General features: G+C 33.6%; 1 protein-coding gene across 2 annotated transcripts in view; it reads right to left on the bottom strand.

Annotated features, from left to right (window-relative positions):
- Positions 1-24,888, bottom strand: part of GRIK2 (glutamate receptor, ionotropic, kainate 2) — a 567,868-nt gene that overhangs the window by 336,637 nt on the left and 206,343 nt on the right. For both annotated transcript variants that reach the window (XM_004673729.2, XM_012722222.1), the window contains 2 exons: positions 16,467-16,634; positions 13,089-13,346 (listed from right to left, as the gene is read on the bottom strand). In XM_004673729.2, coding sequence (XP_004673786.1) covers positions 13,089-13,346; positions 16,467-16,634 — 426 coding nt within the window. The remainder of the gene's footprint in view (positions 1-13,088; positions 13,347-16,466; positions 16,635-24,888) is intronic.

The following is a 24,888-nucleotide window of genomic DNA, read 5'->3' as shown; positions in this document are numbered from 1 at the left end:
AACAACTCAAAAATTTGAAGGAATTTTTCTTGTCCATTTCCCATGAAAACCATCACTCTGTGAAAATGTTTCTACACAGACATGAGATAGTAAGACCAAAAAGCCATGATTTCTGAAAATAAAACAGTGACAAGTCTCTAGTAGGTGACTAACAAATGCTACTGTGATGATGATTAGAGACCTGGCTGTAGTCAGCCTTGGAGTGTTAGCTTTTAAATTATAGGGTAGACATGGATGCCATGTCAAATGTAAAGCTGTAATCTGTCCTATTACAAGCATAAATGTATTTAAAAGAATGCCAAGGAATACACTAGGAAAAAACAGTGGTTCTCTAGAGTGGCATCCAGGAGACACTTGACAATGTCCAGAGACATTTTTGATTGTCACAGCTGAAAGTGAGCACTACTACAGAGATGCTACTAAACATCCTCCAGTGTTTAGGACCACTTCCTACAACAGACTGATAAAGTCCCAAAGTCACTGGTACCAAGAATGAGAAACTGTGATCTAAACCATGAATATCTGAGTTTGGCATTGAGCACAGCATAGTAAAATATAACTCTGTTCCTTATGCTGAATGCTTTATGTGTCATCTATAAGAAGTATATTGCAAGCCTGTGTGGTATACAAATGCATATCTCATTCACTTTGGTAGATTTCCTTAGATATCACTCTGTCCTTTTTCAATATTGCAAAAGCTATTCATCTTAGCAAAAAAAAAAAAAAAAAAAAAAAAAGATGACTGGACTGTGTGAGTGGCATTATGCATCCTTTTTATAGTGACAATTTGCTGATTCAGATATAATCGTTATCTTCGGTTAAATTGAAGATACTCTTATTACATTTACTTTACTCATGTCTGTTTATCACCTATTTTTGCTTGGCTATAGTTTCTTGTGTCTCATGAAGTGAAACCTTCTCTTAATGTGTATTTCTTTAGCCTCAAAGAAAAACTTGGGTCCTCAAAAAATGCATACAGTGCAAAAGTCGCAAAGATCATCTTATTACTACTTCTGTTTAATGCTTCCTGCAGGCTCTAGCACTTGTGTATCTGGTGCTAATGCTCAGAGAGCTTATGCAGGTTAAGTTTAGACAGCTAAGTAAGGGCCATAGGTTCCTGTTTTATGTCAGCTGACAAATCCCTCTCACCCACCAACACCTAGAGGAGTTTCTAACTCTTTGACATTGCCTGTACTTCTGATTAGTTAGTTTCTTCTATTTGTGTCAATTTAAGCTAAGCTAGAGAACTGTAGTGAAGAGTATGAGGACTGGGATCAACATGTGGCTTTATATCCTGATTCTGACACTTACAGTATTTTAGTTTGGAAAATATTTTAGTGTTTTGTAACTGAAATTCTATATATTGTCTTTTTTCAATGTTTTGATTTATTTTAATTGCTCAGAATATATTAGAGGTATAGAATATAATTTCAACTTTACAAGATGAAAAATTTCTGGTAACTAGTTGGAAAACTGTGAATATACTTGGTGCTACTAAACTTTACACTTAAAAGTAGTTTGGGCCCTCCCTGGTGGCGCAGCGGGTTAAAGCACAGCACTGAGAATCTAAAGCCGCTTCCACATGAGTTCGATTCCCGCCTGCCCCGGAGGTGACCACATGGCGTGGCAGACCTCTCCTGGCCCGCCCACTGCTCCCCTCAGCAGTGTACTTCGTCGATCTGCCTGTTCGGCTCCCCACTCTGTCTCTGGTGAACTCTCTCACCCTCCGCATCTCTGGCCTGTACCCCAGTTCTGTATGAATAAATAAATCTTTAAAAAAAAAAAAGTTTAAAAAAAAAAAGTAGTTTGGAGATATATTGTATGTTATATGTACAGTCCTACAATTTAAAAATATGAAAACAATATTATAGTGCTCTAAACAGGTGAACTACAAACTAATGACCTACAGAATTATAAATGGCAATTATATGTCTTAGGAGATGTCTCTTAATAGTGAATCAGTTATAATAACAAATTAACTATTGAAAAAATATGCATGTACAATCACATAAATAATATACAGTAAGTCACTGTGTATATAAAATTTCTCTAAATAATTTAGATTTTCTCTACCAAAATATAATTTTTGATAACTGTTTTTTAATATACAGAGAAACATATTTCTGACTTGCCTAAACATATAAACATGCTGCTTTTATAGAAATCATCTATAACACTTTAGACTTACACACATTTTTATGTCAATGAGTCTCATGACATAAGGTATGCATACTTTCCTGTGACATAAGGAAGCAACATTACACAGTTATTTGAATTTGTATATTAAACTAAATTAAATCTAAAAACTTTCAAACACCGCTCAGGTCTTAGCTTTTGTACCAATGACAAAGGATGCAATTTACACTATTAACTTACCAAAAAATCAAAGAGCATTTGCAGAGGCTATTGACATGTACATAATAGCCATGTTTTACAGTAGAATTCCATAATATATTTACCTTAAAAATGAGAGTTTGTACTCTTTGGCCAATATCTCTCCATTTCCCCTATCTTTGTACCACTGGTGACCACCACTCTTTAATCTGTTTCTCTGCATTTGTTTTTTTAAGATTTCATATAGAAGTGAGATCACACCCTGATTTATTTCATTTATAGTTGCCTCAGAATCTACCCATGTTGTCAAAAATGTCAGAATTTCCTTCTTCTCATCACTAAATAATGTTATATACACTCTATACATATTGCTACATAGCACATCTTTTATACATTACTCATTCTTCATAGATATCACATTACTTGTATATCTTGGCTATTATGACAATGCTGCTGCAGTGAGTATGGGATATAGATGCCTCTTTCAAATCCTCATTTCTTTTCCTTTGGATATATACCTTTTCTCTAAATCACCCTCAATTGTGTGTTTAGGGTAGCCCTTTGAATAGGTGTGACATTATATCTCACTATGGCTTTCATTTGCCTTTTCCTAATAATGAGTGATGTACTTTCATGTGCCTGTTGACATTTTGTATGTCATTGGAAAAACCTTTATTCAGTTTCTCTACCCATTTTTTGAATTACATTGTTGGTTTACTATTATCACATTAATTCTTATAATAAGTAATGTTTCCTTTAAGAATAAATTTCAAACAATATTTAACAATTATTTTTAAAACATTAGTCCAGTTCTTGGTTCCAATGACATCTAATAGTATTTTAAAAATGTATCATTTGCTTTTCCTCTCAATATGCCAACAAGATAGCTCTCTGACTTTCCATCGTACTTTAGAAAGGGAATTATAATTTATCAATTCTCACTGTGTAATTAATAGGGTAATTAACAAGTTAGTAGCAAGATTTCAAAGTCTGACTTAATTTTCTTTCCTTAATGTCAACCCAATTATTTAAATTATATAAAATGATAAAAAGTTCACTATGAATACAGAATAGGAGATTTTAGAAATGCTTAATAGACATATCAGACTCATTAGTCATGCAATTAATACTTATTTTAAAATTATTTAAATTTAAATTAAAAAGTAAAATTTTTATAAATTTACTGAAATAGATATTGTAAGCCTTATACCAATGTCAGATTATTCTAAATCTTAGTTATATTTAATAAGTTTTGCTATATTTGCAGTTGTTATCTCCCTACATTAAAACAATTTCAAAATTGTCTAAAATACTCCAAACGTAACAAAAAATAGTAGACTTAAAACTACTCAGTATAGAAGTTCAATCAAACTATTTTCTTTAGAAGTACTTGATAATTTCATCAATGTTAAATCACTATAAAATGCTTCTAGATTTTCTTAAAATCTTTAAATTTAATTTTAGCTATGAACATATGCTTTTGTTCATTATATTGATGTTTTGTGTACCATCAATTATATTGCAAAATATGATAATTCACATATTTGAAATGAAATAGATTAATAACAATATCTTGAGTTTGTCATAAATAGGTGGGTTAACGGTTTCAAAGTTTTGGTCACTGCAGTGAAAGCATCATAATCACTTGGGAAATCAGAAAGGAAAGGTCCGAGGAATACTCTGAGATACCTTTTACTCACTAAATCATAAACTGGAAGGAAAGCCTGCAAACAGTGTATTAACAAGCTTTCCTAAAGATAAATGCACACTGAAGTTTGGGCAATAGTGCACTAGGTTATGCCACAGGAATAATCACCCCCTCCAAATCACAAATTCAACAAAACAGTATTTTATGTATTGTAAAAGCAAGGCCTACTTAGATCTAAATAAATCTTCAAACAGCTGTCTTTTATGTTTTGGCTCAGAATTTTAACATGTGTCAATCTCATAGTTCAACTGATTTTGTAGAGATCAAACATGCTGGAGAACTTTGGGTCAGGCAAGCAAACGCTTCTCCCTGGAAATGAGCACAGTACTACTCGTGTTTCGTAAACTAAAGAAAATCACATGAACACACCCAAATTCCAGGACTAGGGAACTGCAATCTTTTGAGGCACAGAAGTAGATATAACTAGATATTGCTATATAGTAGTAATGTCTACCACAATTAGGGGATCTTTCCAACTCCAATCACAAATGCTTGGGTCTAGTGCCAGAATTACTAAACATGAATTGGCCTAGGAATCTCTAGTTTTAACTGTGGCTAAGGAAATCCCACACTTAATACAACCACATTTAAGAACCCATGTTTTGTATATGAATTTTAATATCTGTCATAATAAATTTTATCAAAAGGTTTAGGGTTACAGAAATTTAAGTATTTGCATATAGTAAAATAACATCCTTGTTTATTAAATGGGGCTAAACCTATTATCAGATTTATTGAAATATAAGTAATTTGAATAGTTAAAGGGCACCATTTATATGTCAGATTTTATGTTGTCATTAGCCAAGGCTCTGTGGGTCACAAAATAGGTTTAATATATGTTTAGTTCATTTATATATATACATGCCTGTTTCTTTTTAGGTAAATGAAATACAGTCAATGGAATTTTGCATCATCTTCAATTAGAACAAATTCTGATACAAAGATGGATAATCAGCCTATCTAGAAAATGGGTGTTCTTATTTTCTCAACATTTAGAGATAAAATTATTTAGAATAAAAGAGTATGTTACATTATTTTCTTCAAGATTTATTTATTTATTCATATAGAACTAGGGTACAAGCCATTTTAAAAGAAGATAAACATTTATACAATTGAGTAGGCAACTGCAAATTCATTTAAAGACAATTGTTTTAATCTAGGTTTTAAAAATTCTGTTGAGATTTGGATTTCTCAAAAAAAGTATTTCTGGGCTCTCTCTGATGGTGTAGTGGGTTAAAGCACAGCACTAAACAGCTAAAGCCATTCAGCAAGAGTTTGATCCCCGCCCAGGAGGTGACCACATGGCACAGCAGACCTTTCCTGACCCGCCCGCTGCTCCCCTCAGCAGTGTGCTTGTCAGTCAGCCTGTTCTGCTCTTCACTCTGTCTCTGGTGAATCCCTCGCTGTTCCTGCACCTCTGGCCTGTACCCCAGTTCTGTATGCACAAATAAATGTTTTTTTCTTTTTTAAAAAAGTATTTCTGATACAGAAATCAATTTACTTTAAATAAAATGCCAAATAACTCTACATCTGGCAGAAATTAGATACATGGTAGAGTTATTTCTCCTCTTGTTTATCTGAGGTCTTAATATAATTAAAAAGGGTCTTTTTAAGGGGTTAATGTTATAAACCACAATTACTACTTACTAATAAAAAAATGAATCTAGATGTGGAAAAGTCTTTACACAAAGTTATTTTAAAGAAAGTGATATAACTATCACCAAAACAGTAACAAAATACATACATATATAGTCACATATGCATAGATACTCACATATATAAGCACACAAAACTATATAAAACAAATGAGATAACACAAGAATATTCTTCAGTTTTCAGTTACATAAACCCTTCCAAACAAAAAACAAAATCCCCTTCCTATGAAGTTCTTTATCTCCCGTGCTTATTTTTTCCTTATTGAATATACTTTCTTCAGATATTCTTGTGCATTTTCTTTTGCACATTCAAGTCCTAGCACAAGTATTGCTCTGTGACAACTCAACTTAATATTGTAACACTTCCTCCCCTGTTACTTCCTGTATACATCCTCAGCTTTATTTCTCAGCATAATATTCACCATGTTTGATGTTATATAATATGCACATTAATTTTGTTATTGCTCATCCTCCTATCTGCAGAGAAAGAATTTGTATTTTGTTCACTCATATCTTCAGTAACTAAAAATGAAGACCCAAATAAAATGACAGGCTTTTTATACAATATTAAAAGTCCTCATGCCCAGAACAGCAAATATTCTTTCAAACAGGTTATGTGAGTATGTTGAAACTAAGATTTTTACAGAATTGATAATCTGTTTTTACTAACAAACCAACTCCTGTATAATACACAAAATAATAGATAACTAACTCACAAGAGTTAATAAAGTCAGAAGCCAGGGAATGTTACTTCACATTTATGTCCATAGAAACATTTTAAGGTGCATCTTGAAGATGGGTAATTGGAAGGGTATTTTAGGCAGAGAATAATTTGACCACTGCAAAGAGATTTGAGATTGAAGATTTTGATTGGTACGAGAAAAATAAAAATTTTCAAGGAAAACAGTATTGAGAGAAAGAATACCAAGTAAATCATGGAGAAAATTTGCCAACTGTGTCACCCTGAGGAATCAGAATGCATTGCTCCAAAAACTTAGAAGTCATGGGGACCTTTAAAAATTGGGAATGGCACTACGAAATAGTAATTTCAAAAAAATCCTTATTGTCCTCATCAGATAAATGAGGTTAAGTTGGGCAGTAGATAGAACATGGCCCAGGAAATAAAGGTAATATGTCAACTAAGACTGGCAGTGAAGATGGTGATAGGGAAATGAAAGATAACAATGAGGATGTTAGGTGATCAGTTGAGAATGAAGGCTAAGAGAAAGACAAGAACATATAAAGGCCTCTGAGAATCTAGCAGAACAACCTCACACTGAAAGAAATTCAGAAAATAAAAAGGAAATATGGGGGAAAATCTAATGTTTGATTTTTGTAGTATTTGGGCTATGTGTACCTTTGCGATATCCGAGTAAAGACAACCAATTGGTTACTGCATCTATAGGTCTGGAACTGGGTACAAATAATTGAAGTTATAGATCAAAGAATCCATGATATATAGCCAGAAGCAGGCATAGGTCAAATGAAAGGTTTTATAAAACTAATTGTATTTGCACTTGGATCTAGAGAATGCTCTGTATTTTGAATGTACAACAAATAATCATCTTAGATCCCAAAATTATCCTACTCCCTGATAAAAGGTTGAAAATTATTTAGCTATGTGTTTCACATTACACAAAATGTTTATCATCCAAAAAATACAGGAAGACATTCTACTATTAATTTATTCTATTGAATTACTCTGTTATTTGATCTTATTTATGCAGAGGTCCAAGATAAAGTAAAATGAAATTGTACTAAACTGACCTTTCATTTCATTAAACTAACTCCAAAAACACAGAGAGATCTATTAGAATATAGTCTCTACATGTTCTTATTCAAGTTCATAGTGCCAATAAAGAAAGCATTCCTCCATCATACTCCATCAGTTCCCCACCATGGGAGCTTTACTGGTGAGTATCAGGTGGTAACATCTGAAGAAGTTGGAGCCTGTACCTCTAAATCACTCAGTGTTGTAAACTAACATTATCTCAATAGTAAAAATTGTAATGAAAAAGCATTTCTCTTTTGCTTAGAATAAAGACTCTTTTTTTCGTCTGTTTGTAGTGCAGGACTTAGTTAAATATTATAATAACTAAAAATGAATTTTTCTTCATTAATTAAAAACATTTCCATTCTCTCCTCTAAATTCTGCTTAATTATATTCATCTCAATAACTATCTTCTCACTATCATAATTCTGTATTTTCTTGTATCATGATCCTGGTCCTCGTTTTTGGTCAGTTTTCTTCATTTACCACAAAGAAGTCTAAATGAAGGGTGAATCAGAAGGCCAACAGGAGCGTTATCTGCCCACAGTAACTTCCTATTGTCCAGGATACATTTAAGAGACATATGACAATACATATAAAATAAACTAATTAAACTTCCTTATGTTGAGCTGCTCAAACAATATTTGCAAGTTTCTCTAAGTAATTGTTAACACAAAATGTCCTCTCTCTCATGTCACATGTCTTCTCTCTCCTTCATTTATTTTGAGTCCATGGAAAGAGCTAAAGTTTTATCTAAAATAATGTCCCCTGTGCCTAACATATCATCACATCAAGAATATCAGAGGATGCTTAATGGTAATTGTTCAAATAGGTGGAATGAATACATATCTGATTGCAGTTCAAATCTAGTCTTCTTAAAATTGCAATCCAGTGTAGTTTTCTTACAAAAATTTGAAATGATAAAAGAAATCATCACTATACATAAAAAAGTTAATGTTGGATAGATTTATTTAATGGAAAATACCAAAAGAGGTACCTAACATTAATTGACTTGGGGTCAGATTAGTGAATCCACTATAATATTACTAACATTTCTGTAAGCATTCATTCTATAAGAATTAAGGCATTACTATGAGGTAGGCAATATTTAGATTCTGGTGACAGAATAATGAGCATCCACAGGGCCCATCTTGCTTAATTGTATATTTGATCCAGTGGAAAACATAGCCACAAAAAATCTTCATAATGCGATGAAAGTTCTTAAGGGAGTACCAGGTTGTTAATATCTATTCCCTTCTTCTCTTCTAAACTTATACTAATAATTTGGAGACCTATTATTCCAAGCTTGGGAGCTGGAATCAAGGCAGTCTTTGCAAAAGACAAATGGTATGCACGAGCATAGAGCATATACACACAAATGTATATAGGTACTGTGTGTACACTTAGTAGAAAGGAGGAATGGGGGTTAGAAAAAGAGATTTCCAGGTAAGCAGAATAGTATTTTTCAGCAACTGAAAGAAATTTAATGACTCAATCGTAAAGACTTAAGTCAGGGGGTTAGAATTAAATGCCATTGAAGAAGCATATGGACTAGACCATATCGGATCTTTTAAAATTTGTAAAAAAGTTCAGACTCTATCCAAATAGCAATGAGAAGTTTTTCATAGGAGAGTGGATCAGAAGTCCTTTAAAAAATTCTATCTGCAGTATTAAGATTCAGTGAAGTCCACACAGACTTCACAGGGAGATCAGTTAGGAGACTATTAGTAATAAACCAAGTGAGAAGTAACAGTGAACTTGACCTACCAGTGGCGGAACACTGAAGAAATGAATATATTTGAGAGATCATGGGTTGGTGCTTAATTGTGGGGCTGAAGAGAGGAAGGAATCAAGAAAGATGAGCTACTGGTGTGCAGAAGTGCCAGTCCTGCAGGAGGCAGGAATGGTGGGTAATGACCTGCTTTCTTTAAAATTCATAGAACTGTATTGATGATTCAACAAAATAGTTTATATTATAGCCAACTATCATAATGGCTAGAGCATTATAAAACCTTCTAGTTAATATCTATTCCCTTCGTCTCTTCTAAATTTATACCAATAATTTAGTAGCAAAACTGGGTGGGACTAGAGTCCCAGGCTTTGTTTACCAGTCTAGAATTCCTTGTTAATGGACTGCTGATCTATAAACAAAGATGAAACACAGGGATTTTAAAGCAAATATTCACAATTTATCTTGGAATTGCTTACAGGCTGACAGCTATCCAACTTATTTTTAGCTTATATTTAAAATGAATCATATGTTCCAAAATGACTGACAGAAACACAGCTTTGTTTCTGAAGCCAATTCATTTCCATCATTTTTGGACATCATTCAGAGCAATAACAGACTTTCAGGGTGTTTAAAAGCATTCATCCACGACAACAACAAATGCTAATTATCATAAAAAATAAACAGCTCCTGTTAACATCATTCTAAGAATTTTTCCTACTCCAGCACTATATTTCATCGATCATCCCATCTGTTTTGGGGGTGGAAACAAAGACTGGATGAAAGTACAATTATCATGTATCAAACTGGACAATACAACAAAACAGAAATGAATATAAATAGGAGGAATAGCATACATAATAAATAAACCTGGAAAGGGAAAAAGGAAACATGTAAATAAAATGGCACAATGTGTCCCGCAGTAAAGAGCAGATACATAGTCCATAAAGAGTCAATAATGCTTATTTATCTTCTGGGGTATGAGGTGGATTTATTTTCCCCATTTCAGTCAATAGTTGCAGTTACAATCAGATTTCCTCTCAATTGATCAAATAATGACCTTGCTCACCTGGGAAGTTTACAAATTCTCTTGATTTAATTCTATCATTAAAATTCCACTTTGAGGGCCCTCCCTGGTGGTGCAGCGGGTTAAAGGGCAGGACTGAGAAGCTAACACCACTTCAGCATGAGTTTGATCCCACCCCGGAAGTGACCCACATGGCGCAGCATACCTCTCTTGACCCCACCCGCTGCTCCCCTCAGCAGTGTACTTCCTCAGTATGCCTGTTCTGCAACCCACTCTCTGTTGAGGCTTCTCACGGCTCCCTGCACTTCTGGCCTGTACCCCAGCTCGGTATGCATAGATAAATGAATCTTTAAAAAAAAATTCCACTTTGAAACATGGAATGTCTTTACATGTGTGTGATATGTATTTACAAGTACATTATAGATATGTCTAATGTATATTTATAGTTAATATATGTTATATGTGCATGAATATATTTCAAAAGAATTATGTCTATCTTTGAGTTAGTTCTATACTATAGAAAAGGTAAAAATAGCTAAATTCTCAGAGGAGCATTAAGTTAAGAAGTTGTAAGTGTCTAGTTACAAAATAATATTAATACTAGGAACAGACATATATCCCTAACATGAAGCTAGAAACTAAACAATGGTTGGAACATTGTTTCTTTCACTGGCATATATTTACATTTATAACTACCCTAGCAGGTAGCAAATGCTTAATCAATATTTGTTTAATTAAATATTGCATAAAATGGAGCATTAAGAAGCTTTATTTTTCTCAAAGTATTTTTAAAGCATACTTTATTCTGCAAATCATTTTCTAATAGTTGTCGGTGAACATCAACACCTTTGTAATTTCCAAATATCTATGTCACTTTCAAAGTGATGAGAGTAGTAAAGTTACTGGAAGAATTTTATTTAATTCAGTCATTTAAAGTATATATACTTAGTTAAGTTTATATTTAATTAACTTGTTAAATTTGCCTCAATAACAATGTGTATAGTATTATTTAAAACAAAGGACCAATAACATATGTATAACTTTACTTAGATTATAAACCCCATTATCTTTTTATCCAATCACTCAAGAATCACATTTGAAAAATAAAAATCACACACACAAACACACATGCAGAGAGAAAATAGTGCAGATAAATATTATAAATCATAAGTATGTTAAACATTTGCCCATTTTAGCTTACTATAAGGAGTTATAAGATAATAAAAAATAAATACAAAATAACACATCAATATGCATATATGTTTGTATGTGATTAAGTGTGTACAAGTGAAAATCATGTTATTTGGGCAGCATTCACCTGAATTATATCAGAAGGGAATAGAGAAGTAAATTATCCATGAATTCATAATGTACGTACATTTATATTGACATAATTTTTATTACAATCCATAAACAACCAATCTGTTGCTGAATATAGCCTAATCTATAATGAGGATGCCCCTTCCATCACATTATGCATCTCCAGAGAAGCCATTCACATTGAATCTACTATTCATAATTTCACATGTAGAACTATCAACAACAAAAATATAATGACTTGGGCATAAAACCTAGCACAGTCAATTTAATATGCCTAATTTGAGCTAAAATATACTTAGTTTGATCATAAGGACTTGTACTGGTGATTTATAACTTAAAGTTATTTTAAGATTTTCCTTATTTTAATCAGAAAAGAAAAATTAGTCTAACATAATGTTAAGATGGACTTACTAATTTTTATCCCAGTGAAAATGGTTTTCAAATAATTGTCATTGTTTGTCCAACCCTGAAAATCCCTGTTCTCTATTTTCTCAGGAAAATTCCTATCAATTTGCAGAAGATCAAGTTCATTGGTAAATAGACTATTGACTGCACATAATTCCAAATACTGCCTACATGGACATTATATGTTTCTGGCTTATTTTGAGAGACTATCAATTAAAATGAATTTCAATGTTGACATAAGCATGAAGGTTCAGCAAATTATGTAGAAAAAATATTTTTGCACTCTAATATAAAGAGCACAATTTTTACTTGGAAAAATATTTCAATGTGAAATTCCTTACCACTATATAATAAACTATAGCATATAGTTATTTATCAATAAAACTGCCAAACAAAAGTAGTAATTTTTACATTTCAATTTTTTATATTTCTCTATGAGACTTGTTTTAAATTGACAGCTCAATATAACTACTCATATATGAAAATAATAGCACAAATTAAAACAAGGAAGTAAAAACAACCTCTTTTCAATAAATATTCATTAAAATGTTCCTCGAAGACACAGAAGTACCACTTTGCAAATGCTATTTTCCATTTCCCTAAACTGGATCTCTAGATAAATAGTTCCAAAAACTGAGTATCAGAATGAGTAACATATTGCTGCAAATTAAAAAAAAAAAAAGTTTAAAAATTTTGACATGCTTCAAAGCTATGAGATATCGCTTCCCATATACATTCTTTTCACATAAATAACTAGAGGAAAATGTTCATTCAGAATTCTGAGTTTCTTGATTAGTTTCACTAATAAGCAATCATGAGGGTTTAATTTAGGAAACTACCCAGCACACAGAGAAAAAAAATATAATCTCAATATAATAATTCATACCAATTCTATCCAATATTATAATGCACACTAACTGATCTGACAAAGAAAAAAATGTTCATTTTACAAATATAAAGGAAAAACAATCTGATCTGACTGTTCTTTGAATATATGAACTTAGTGTTGATGTTTGACTCCAACTGTTTGTCTATCCCTCCATTTAATTAAAGTAAATAAGAATACAGTAACAATCAAATGATATTCAGAAAATTATCTATCTTTAAAGCAAAGAACCAAAGATATTAATTCCTCTTACCAGTGCTGTCATCATACACAACTGTGACAGTTTTCCACTTGAAGAACTGCACCAAATCCAAAATGGCACGGCTGAGTGAAGAGAAGTCTGGGTAGAGACTGACATAAAAGGAATCTTTGTTGTCTGACACCTGGTGCTTCCAGCGGGTCTGTATGTGGGGAACTCCCAGAGCATTGCAGATGGACTGCACGGCATTAGCTGAAGAGCTGTGTGAAGGCCCGAAGATGGCGGCCACCCCAAGTGACAGTTGATCACAGGCTGAAGAGAAGATAGAACTCTATTAATAATGAGAGGAGAGCTGCAGGTGTTAACACATCCCACACTATTATTGTTGAACTAGTGGCATTGTACTGGAGAAAGATGTATTGTGTATGTTCTATAAACTTTAGCTAATTTTACATTTTCTTTCACCTCTGTTAAGCAATTAATTCACCCAAGACACCTGAAGTTCTATGTTCATATAATTATACAATTAGTATCAAGAGAGGGAGACAAGGAAGTGACAGAGAAAAAGGAATGCTCTGAAATCTAAGAGGTAATATTCATTTCAGAAAAACAGTTCATAACAGAGTATTGAGGGAACAGTTTTCCATACTAAATTTGCTTGCCACCCACTTTAATTTCAAATTCTTAAAATAGAAGTAGCTGCTACCCCCTCCTCATTCAAAACATGCCCATAGACAGAGGTTTGCACGTATCTCATGACGTACCACAACTTACACATATCACCACACATATGAAACCTGGTGTGACTCACAGGAGATTATTTCATATGGATTGATGTCATTGAGTAGAAAGAACATTAAAAATAGATAATCAGGCCCTCCCTGGTGGCGCAGCGGGTTAAAGCACTGCACTGAGAAACTAAAGCCACTTCCACATGAGTTGGATTACCCCCTGCCCCGGAGGTGACCACATGGCGTGGCAGACCTCTCCTGGCCTGCCCGCTGCTCCCCTCAGCAGTGTACTTCATAGAACTGCCTGTTCTGCTCTCCATTCTGTCTCTGGTGAAGCCTCTTGCCACCCGTGAGCCTCTGGCCTGTACCCCAGTTCTGTATGTACAAATAAATAAATATTAAAAAAAAGATAATCCATTTAATTATTTGAGTTTTTACTTATTCTAAACTATTTTTAAAATTTATATTTACAAAAAATAAGTTATACCAATATCAATAATAACCACAGTAATTAAGAAGCCACAAACAAATTGGAATTCCAGTGAAGACACTGTTCTAGATTGGAAATTCTATAAAGTTCAAAGAAAAAACTAGTGAGTTTGGATAGTGAATAATTATTGTAAACTTGAAAATCATCCTGAAATTTTAGAATACAGAACCTCTGAAACTGGCTTAAGTATGTTATGTCTAGAAAAAGAGAATTAGGACAGGTAACCCTTCTCATGAATTTTGATTTAATTTAAATTATAAAGAAAACTAAATTTTGATTTAATTTAAATTATAAAGAAAATTAAATTCAAAAGGAAATACAAAATATCTAAAATTAAAAAGTCTGCTACAAAAGGAAATAGGTGATCCATTTCTATAAGTATTCAAATGGCATTAAGAAGAATTTGGGGGGATTAAGTCCCCATTGAGTGTTCAGATCAAAACCCTCCAACATAGTGAAAGATATTTTCCTTTGGAGAACTTGCTGTATAAATGTGATGGACAGGATTTTAAGTACAAATATTTAATAATTAAAATTTAGTTAAATACTCAAGTATTCATTTATTAAACCAAATAGTATTATCTATTAAAAAATGTAAGACTAGGTATCAGACAAAATGTTCAGATTTAAACTTTTAATTTGGTTTTATATTCCTACCTTGAACAAATTTTTGGAATTTTCCTTTTATTAAGTCATTTAGAAATAATCAATCAATAAATCTGTTCCCTATAATGAAAATGTAGTGGATGACAGAGTTTACAAGTTCCTTTTAATATTTTGGAAACTAAATGAGTTTAAAACCTTATAATTTTGCTAAGGAATACAAGGACAGTGACCTCTTTGTTGTTAAAACATTGTCTGTTTTTTCTTTAAAGTCACCATTAATGAATCTATTAATACTTTATTTACACTATCCTCATATTCCATATTCTTTACCTAAATGATTTCATTTGGACAGAGCATCTTCTTCCTAATGGAAATAATCTTGAACTATGTCACCAATCAAATGCACTTGTCTTGCAGTTAATGACTTATTTTGCAATTATGATGACAAATGTAGTATTTCACAATAACCTTTACCCTTTTATTCAGCCTTAATCACTCTGACATGGTCTAAAATGTGAAAACTTATTTTGTATTCATAAAGATATAAATGCAAAGGGCAGGCAGAATATAGGCTTTGATAAGCACTAGTTAGCCAGGGGACAAGGATACTTTCATCTTAAAAAAATACTGTACCTTATCAACTATTATTAATATTAATGAGCGTCTAAGAAATCTTCACAAAAAATTATAAGTATGTACATTTTCATCAATGTAAGGTGGTTAGTAAAATATTAACATTACAAAAAAGTAAATATTGTTTTAAAAATATGAATTTAAAACAAATGCTTTGTAAGCCTGCTCCTTTGAGAAAATATATATTATGAAATTTAATCCCTGTTATTGCATGTGAACTATTCAAAAATCAACTACCAAGACAAGATCAACTATTTAGGCCAAGGAAACATCGCTCTAAACACACTACTGAGACATATTTAGATGAAATGCCTTGATAATAATTTCTCTAGTATCCTACTTAATACATCGATGTTAATTTCACAAAAGTACCTTCTTATTCTTATTTAAAACATATTTTTCACCATAATGCAATAAATTAAAAAATTATGAAATAATCATTTCTTCATATATTATGGTAGTCCTATCTTTTGCCATTTGTTTTCTGTTACAAGAGGAAACACCATGTGGTTAAGTAAATGGGCAATGTGCATATAGAAAAAAGGTTACTCAAATTTTTCCAATAAATTTCTAAGACTGGCCTGACGTTTTAAATTCATTCAGAACCACGGTAAGTTGAGACCACTGGAATAATATAGTGGAAATGACAAATAATAAAACAAAAATGTAAAAAAATAATTGACAAAATTTGGTACATTGTTTTACTTTAGTGGGTTCTTGAAAATAAGAATAGAATGGCAAAAAATTCACTATCACATATCTAACTGCATTTCAGAATAAAATACAACCATTCTTTTGCAATGAATTGCTGTACTACTACGTCCCCTAATAAATATATATGCATTTTAAAAAGAAACCTCAAATGAAAAGATACCTAATGATTTATTAATAGCAACCAGAATTCAGAAATCTATTAGGAATATCTGAACATTTTAATTCCTGAAAGCATTATGTTAAGTATATATTATTTACCTTTCTTGGATGCTTCAAAACTGTCATAGAGGTTTATCTTCTGGGTGTCGTATGTCAGAGTGGTATTGGGCAGCAAAGTTCTGTTTCTGTTGATTGTGTTCACAGCAAATCTGAATGCAAGTTCCTCAGCTCCCATTGGGCCAGATTCCACATATTCAAAAATACCACCTAGCAAAAAAGAAAAATATAAACACATAGTTCTTACAAGATAGAGAAAATGTCCTCATATTTTCTTTAATTTTATAGATGTGTTGAAGGAACCATATGCTCTGAATGAACTCCACGTACACCCCATCTGCCTCCATGACAGAGAACTCAGGTAATAATGATTACAAATTCCATCATGCCGTGAATATGCTTGGTGTATTGAAGAAGCAATCTTTGGTATAAACCTGAAACCATACAGGATTGTATTCTCTTGCTTTTCCTGCTTTCAGCTAACCTTTTATTAACCTTTCTCTTAATGTTTGCTTGTAAATTTTATCCTGGCCCTCCCTGGTGGTGCAGCGGGTTAAAGCACTGCACTGAGAAGCTAAAGCCACTTCCGCATGAGTTCGATTCCCGCCTGCCCCGGAGGTGACCACATGGCGCGGCAGACCTCTCCTGACCCGCCCGCTGCTCCCCTCAGCAGTGTACTTCGTCGATCTGCCTGTTCTGCTCCCCACTCTGTCTCTGGTGAAGACTTTCGCCACCCCTGAGCCTCTGACCTGTACCCCAGTTCTGTACGTACAAATAAATAAATCTTTAAAAAAAAAAAACTTATCCTGAGTTCTTAAAAATGTGGGTAAAAACCCCCACTCAGGACACCATATTTCACCTTGGAATTGTCCTGTAATATATGCACATTAACATTTATTTATGTGTATGATTTACTTAAATACATGAAACTTGTATGTATTAATGTTTATTAATTTGAGTATTTGGGAAGTGCTCTTTTAGATAAATACACAGTAGTAAAATTTGCTTGATATTATGACCAACATTTGACATGATTTAAATATGATTTTGCCATTTTGTTCCTTTAGTAACTCCTTTCAGGGTATACACACACACACATACAGACTTGCCTAAGTACTGAATAAACACTCTTCCTCGAAATTTTGTAAGTGGTTCTAGAATAATCAATCAACCATACTGGTCTAAAGCCATAAAGTTAAGCATTAAGGGAAACTATTACATTTATCTCCATCGATTCCGAAGTCAGAATTCCTTAGCACAATTTTTATAGCATTTATTATGGCAAAAATCCCAAATATTCATTTGCAAATGTCAATATCTTATTTGCAAGGAATGAGAACAAAGTAGTATATGTCTATTAACATTATTTCAAAAGCCATTTTCAGAAAACAGGTGACAACTCTTTTGTTATATAACTCTTGTGAAAGATAATTCTCCCAAACAATGTAAATATTAATCAATGAATACTATAGTTGGGTATAGTTTTGATCATAAAATGTAGAGCATAATTTAAGCACATGACTTCCTACCAACTGCATCAATCTGTTTACTTATTGTTCTAGCTTTTCTTATTCCTAACATCTTCAGTAAGCAAAAGTCTGTACCCCTGCAACAAATTAGCAAGAGGTTTATTCAGGGAGAGACACAAAGCAGGATGGAAGTTGCTTTTGATGTTTATATCTAAACTTTTCTCAATAAGGATTTGTTGCAGGTACCCCAATCCTATTATCTTTTTTTCCTAGGAAGAAGGCAGAAGTAGCTTTCTTGTCCACAGGAAACTGGCAAACTGAAATTTCCCTCTTTCCCTAACTGTGCTGTCCCAGTCAAGCTATTTTAGATGACATCTGGAATCATGTAAGGACTTTAGTCATGCTGATTCTCTCGTCTGTATCCATGTTCTTATGAACCTCTCTTCAGCTTTCTTTTAGCATTTTTCTGCTGAATGTTAACTCTTTGCCAGCCTAGAAGAACCCAGAGGGCATGGAATGATTTTCTTTGTGCCAGGACAGTATCATATCTTTTTCTCTTCATATATGTGTGATCTAACTATAATCCTTGGCTCCAAAAGACTCCTACTTGTTGTTGTCTTTATGAGTGGAATGAATGAGGAAGGATCTGACATCCTCAACCTCCATCCTTGGAAAACTAGTATTTTAAAAATAGAGAGCATTTATCTTTCTCCCTTTCAAATTTCACACCATGTACTCTCAGCAAAATCATTCACAAATTAAACTCCTTTTTCCTACAGTTTTAATTCACACCTCGTCAAATGTCTTTTCACATATACGTCAGGTGAAAAAACTATTAGCAAACTACCTATTATAAATTAGTCAGAAGTCATGTTATAGTAACCAAACCAAAACAGACTAGTAATAGAAATTGAGAATAGTCCCACAAAAAGGGGAGTTTCCGGTCCCCTGGTCCATCTGCTAAAGGGTGGAACTGAATGGGGAAAAGAAGCAGAAGACAGTGAAGGGGGTGGAGCAGAGGAATATTTGAAGAAGTTGCCTTTTTTCTCAGCTTTGGACTTGCACCAGGGACCTGGGGGACTTTGAATGAGACATGTAGCATCAAGATATACAGAGATATGTGGGAAAGATATGGGTAAGAGACCATGTCTTCACAATGGCTACCTTTATCTGATTTGTACTTTGATTTTGTTCCCTTCATTCTAGACTTGCCTGATGCCTTCTGACCTTGTTTCCCTGATGAAGCTGCCTTAGACATGTGGCCAGTTTTCAGGCCCCAGAACCTTGCTTTGTGTCAAACATGTTTGGTAACTTTAGGTGTCTTATTGGAAACTATTTTCATTTCTTCTCTTTCTATGGAAACTAATTTAATTAAAAGTTCTTTTCTATTAAAAGTCTTACATCCCAAAAATATGCTTTTCTTACTTGGTAGCTAGCTGAAGGTTTAGACCATGCTGGTTTGAGGATCCCAAGATGTCCCTCATTCTGCTCATTAACAGAAGGATAAGAGGACACTCCCTGTGGCACAACGGGTTAAGGCACTGTACTGCGAGATGGCTGAGGCTACTTGGGTGCAAATTTGATCCCTGCCTCAGAGGTGATATACATGGCCCAGCAGACCTCTTCTGTCTCAAAGGCTGCTCCCCTCCATCTACCTGTTCTGCTCCCTACTCTGACTCTGGTGAATCCTCTCACCACCCTTACTCCTCTACCCTGTAACCTAGTTTTGTATGAATGCATAAGTAAATCTTAAAAGATAGGAGTTGCCCTAATTCCTATTTAAACAGGTGGCCAGACTGGCAAACCCTGTCTCAGCATCCTGAACAATTTACCCCACTGCACTGACCATAAAGCCCCATGCTAGACAAAATGCATTAAAATCTGATGAATGGTTATCTCACAATTCACTGGGCAGAGAAGGCTGAGAGTCCACATTATACATGCAGTTGGAATATATCCCATTTGTCTGTGCCTGTCTAACCCAGAACAAAATATGACTGCTTTCCTCCACTCCACCACATAGCATATCCTTTAGATAACTCCTCCTAATTCTCACCCTGGAGTCAAGCTATATTCTCCTTTCCAGAACTGGTTCCCTCATGCACAAGGCTCTAATTTACCCTTGCCTAATTAAAATATACCTAGCACTCTGGTGAATTCTTTCTCTCAGAAAGCAAAAGCAATGGATACATTTTTGGGGGGTAGGGTCTAATATAACAATTGTTCTAAATAAGACTCAGAAATTAGGACTCAGAAGATACCACAGTGATCAGACTTTTATATACATAAAGAACTGTAACATTTGATGTGGTATTAGTTTAAAATATTCCCTACTCTTTTAATTCAACTGATGGTGCAGTTACAATAACTATCCATTTCTTGCACAAAGAATACTCAAAATACATTTAAAATCTTCAATGATTTATGCTAAGACAGAAGGATAAAAAGCATGTGTGTAATGGATGCCAAGAGTCAAATTAGATGTCATCCATGTGTGAGGAAAATAGTTCTATGAGTGTGACTCTGGAGCCAGACAGGGATTGCTGTCTGATTCTGCCATTAGCCCCCTGTTAAACATGAACAGTTGCTTAAATACTGTTTCTTTATCTTTTTAAAAGAGATGCTAATGAAGTCTACCTCATAGAATTGCTATAAAAATTCAATGTTATCTCCTAACAAAGCACTTGAGAACAGTGGCTGCCATTGAGTAAGCACTCAATCAGCACTTAAAAGTTGCATTGACTCATCAAAGCAATTCTTAGCCGTATTACTAGAATTACATTTTTTAAGATTTATTTATTTATGCACATAGAACTGGTGTACAGGCCAGAGGTACGGAGAGCGAGAGGATTCACCAGAGACAAAGTGGGGAGCAGAACAGGCAGACTGACAAACTACATGGCTAAGAGGAGCAGGAGACATCTGCTGCATCTTGTGGGTCACCTACCTGGGTGTGGCCTGCATCATAGTGCTGCGCTTGAACCCATTGTGTCACAAGGGAGGGCTGCCTAACAGTATTATTTTACAGGAAACTTTCTTTGGCCAAAGATTATACAGCTACCAAGTGACAGGGCCACCAGTTCCACCTTCAAAGCCCTTACCTTTTCACAGCAAACTACCAGTTTTCTTAAAAATTTCACTAAGGCAAAATGCAAGGAACTTCTCAAAGCTCCTCATCAAAGATAATGAGTTTAATAAGAGTACGCAATACAGATGTAACAACCCACATGGAACAGAAAAACAATCGTGTTATTCAAAAGTGTTTAAATTCAAAGCAAAATAAAGAACTGACTACAGAAATATGAGCCTGAAGTTGTTTCTTAATGGCAAAAAAAGAAAAAAGTGGAATTTTCTGCTTTTCTCCATTCAAATTAGTTTCCATGAGGTATAAATATAAAATTAAGATCTACAAATGGTCATTATCTGGTGATAGTGGGTTAAGACTTTCTTATTCACTACCTCTCTCCATATTAACTATAAACCACATTTATCATAGGTTTGAGTATTTAAATATATCTTTGTAGTTATTTTAAAACTTGTTTTACATTTATTAAATAAAATTACTATTATTATCTAAAGTTCAAGTTTAAACCTTGTATATAAAAAAGCAAAAACACCTGAATGCTGCAGGATTTCTGGCAGATACACTGCCTTCTGTAATGCCACACAACCATGGGACTCAAGAGCTCACTATCACTGACAGGTGCAGGGCAGGTCTAGATAAAAATATCTGGTAGGCCCTCCCTGGCAGGCGCAGCGGGTTAAAACACTTCACTGAGAAGCTAAAGCCACTTTTGCATAAGTTCCATCCACGCCTGCCCGGGCGGAGGTGACCACATGGCGAGGCAGACCTCTCCTGACCCGCCCGCTGCTCCCCTCAGCAGTGTACTTCATCAATCTGCCTGTTCTGCTCCCCACTCTGTCTCTGATGAAGCCTCTCACCGCCCCTGAGCCTCTGGCCTGTACCCCAGTTCTGTATGAACAAATAAAATAAAATCTTTAAAAAAAAATATATATATATATATCTTGTAAAGAATTACTTTTTAGAACAAGGTGGGTGGGCTCCTCAAGCTTATAAGGCAAATGAGATCTTTTTATAATTTGACTTTAATATGGAAATTTTGTTAATATCAAATACATTAATTGAGCAAAGAAAGGAAGTACATTTACCATATTAGGTTTATGAGCTACTTTGTAGATGAAATTATTCTTCATAAAATCATCTTGGAAGGGCCCCACGGCAGCGGATTAAAGCACAGCCCTAAGAAGCTAGAGCCACTTCAAGCATGAATCCACCCCGCCCAGGAGGTGGATGTGGTGTGGCAGACCTCTTCTGACCCAGTGGACCTCTTCTGCTCCCCACTCTGTTTCTGGTGAATCCTCTCACTGCCCCGCACCTCTGGCCTGTACCCGAGTTCTGTATGCATAAATAAACAAATCTTAAAAAAAAAATGAGGTAGAATTTCTACAAATCAAACTTGTTAAGGTGTGAGAAAAAGCACAGTTGAGAAGAGAAATAAATGTATGCAAAATTTCTTAACAACCTCTTTAAAAGTTATTTACCTGAAACATACCATATACATAAATATGCTAATTAAAGAGCATTTTCTTAAGGAAATATGGATGATATTCAATCTATTCATAGAACATTATGATAAGTACACTCTCAATATCCAGTAATAGGAATGATTTAGATAAAATATGGCCCTATAGTGTGGGAAGTAGGCTAAGCATTGAGGAAGGGCATCTTGTTCAACTAAGAGGCAATTATGGGTAATCCACTGATGTGAAGATTGGCAGAAAATTGAGAGGACATATATTTTATCTATTTTCTTTGTGAAATAGAAAATAGGAGCCTAAATTTGATTCTCTTAAAAAGAAATTAGCTCTTTTTTATTCTAAATTTTTATATTTGTTTTAAAAATTGGCAACAAATAAACTGAAAAACAAAGTGTTGCTCCACCTGTTCATTAATCTACAAAAAAGTTAATTGTCACATGATTTTAAGCAGGGCTTTTCTCTTTCCATAGCTTGAGAGGTGATATTCACTTTGTACAATGTGCTTCCTATAAAGAGTATTTTGCTTCAAGACTTACCCTTTTTAACATGAAGTGCCAGAATTGTATGTAGCATATTATAAGCATATGATACATGAAAAGAGAATTAGTACTGTAAAAAGCTCACAAATCATGTTTGATAGGTAAAATACATCCCAAAGTAATGAACATAGAAGAACTATAGGATCCTAAAGCAGTATCTATAATTATGTAGCAATTATATAATGTATAATTATGTTCTTTCCCCAGACTTCTACCAAGATTCACATTTTCAAGAATCTAGAGATCATCTTCTTGTTATCAAAAAATTTCCTAATCTCTGTAGAATACAAACAAAATTGTACTGTTTTCACACACTTTCATTTAGAGTTTTTTTAATAAAAAATGTTATCTAATCTAAAAATTCACAGAGCTTTCTTTTTGTTGATTCCAGCTTTATTTCTTTTTTTAATTCAATAAGGGAAATGGCATCTTGCATAATTTCTATACCAAACAATCAAATAGCTGCAGTCCTTTCTGTAAGTTTATAGTAAAATTAATAATTCACATCACTTTATAATAGGTATGTTAAAGAAGGAAGGGGTGAATCATAATAGCCTTCTTTTCAATAAGCACAGTTGCCTCACTTTGCTTTGTAGATAGAGAAGAATAAATGGCAAGGAATCCTTTCTTTACACAACACTCTCAAACTTTCCCCGTCATAGTCTCTGACTCACAAGGACAGCATAACTCAAGACTTGAAATAAAAGATTTATTAGTCAACTGCTGAAGCCTATCCAAATGTTTTCTTTAGATCAATTTTAACTACTATGAGGATTGTATGACTCATAAACCTGTGATGAATGTGCCAACCAACGTCACATCTAACTGCTGAGACTGTTCAAATAAGTCCTATATTCAAGCAGGTACAGTGAGTGTTTTATAGACTTCAATACAATAAAGAAATTTATGTTATGACTGTCACATCATCTTTTATTCTCTGGAAAGATAGGTTGGTTTTTTCAATCAACTTAAAATATCCTTATTTTCTATCTAAACAACTGCAGAGATTTCTTCTTCTTCTTCATTTTAATTTTGAATAAATACTTATCCCAATGGTAAAATCATGTGGAATCTTTAATATCAAAGATTTTAAAAAAAGGCTATTTTTAAAATACACTAGATATTGAATGAAATTATGGAATTACTTGTTTCTATTTTCTCCATAGGCAAAATAATTATGTAGTTGCTAACTAGGAAAATATCCTTATTCTTAGGAGATTCCTGTGATGGCTTATGTGTAAAATGCCATCAAAGCAATCACTTAAAATCATTTAACCACAGTAGTAAGTAGATGAATATTTATACTGTGGTTTGAACCTTTCACGGCTCTGGGAGAGTTCAAATACAAAGTTTGAATTTTCTTCCTTTAAGTTTCTAGCTATTGTTCTGATTAGTATAAATTTATGATAATCTTCCAACTCTTGAAAGCAGATACCATCTTCCTACTTTATTTTATTCTAAAATGATTTATACTTCAAATATTTTGTTTGTCACATGACTATTCTAATGCTTTGGTTTTTCTAGTTTTTTTTTTTTTCTCTGAACATATTCCAGTATATACACAGCTCCCTGCAAGTTCATAATCATATTCCAAGCAGGCCCACTCAAAAAAAATTATAATGGGACTGCCAACTACTTAAGTTAATGTAGTACACATAATGAAGTACTTTTAAGAGTACAATATAATATTGCTGATTCACATTAATTTTATTTAAAAAGTTTGCAATGTACTACTTTTTTATCTTACACATTTCAGTTTTCCAACTTAATTTAATGTATTCAGTTTTCCAACTAAGACTACTTGGATTTGATTCTATCTTCAATTCTTTATTAACAATATTTTATTCAACAACTAGCCCATCAAAAAAAGTAACTATGGCCCTCCCTGGTGGCGCA

This window comes from Condylura cristata, unplaced genomic scaffold, assembly GCF_000260355.1.
Source record: "Condylura cristata isolate star-nosed mole 26May11 unplaced genomic scaffold, ConCri1.0 scaffold00001, whole genome shotgun sequence".
NCBI classification, from domain to species: domain Eukaryota; kingdom Metazoa; phylum Chordata; class Mammalia; order Eulipotyphla; family Talpidae; genus Condylura; species Condylura cristata.
This window is presented reverse-complemented; position numbering and strand designations above follow the sequence as displayed.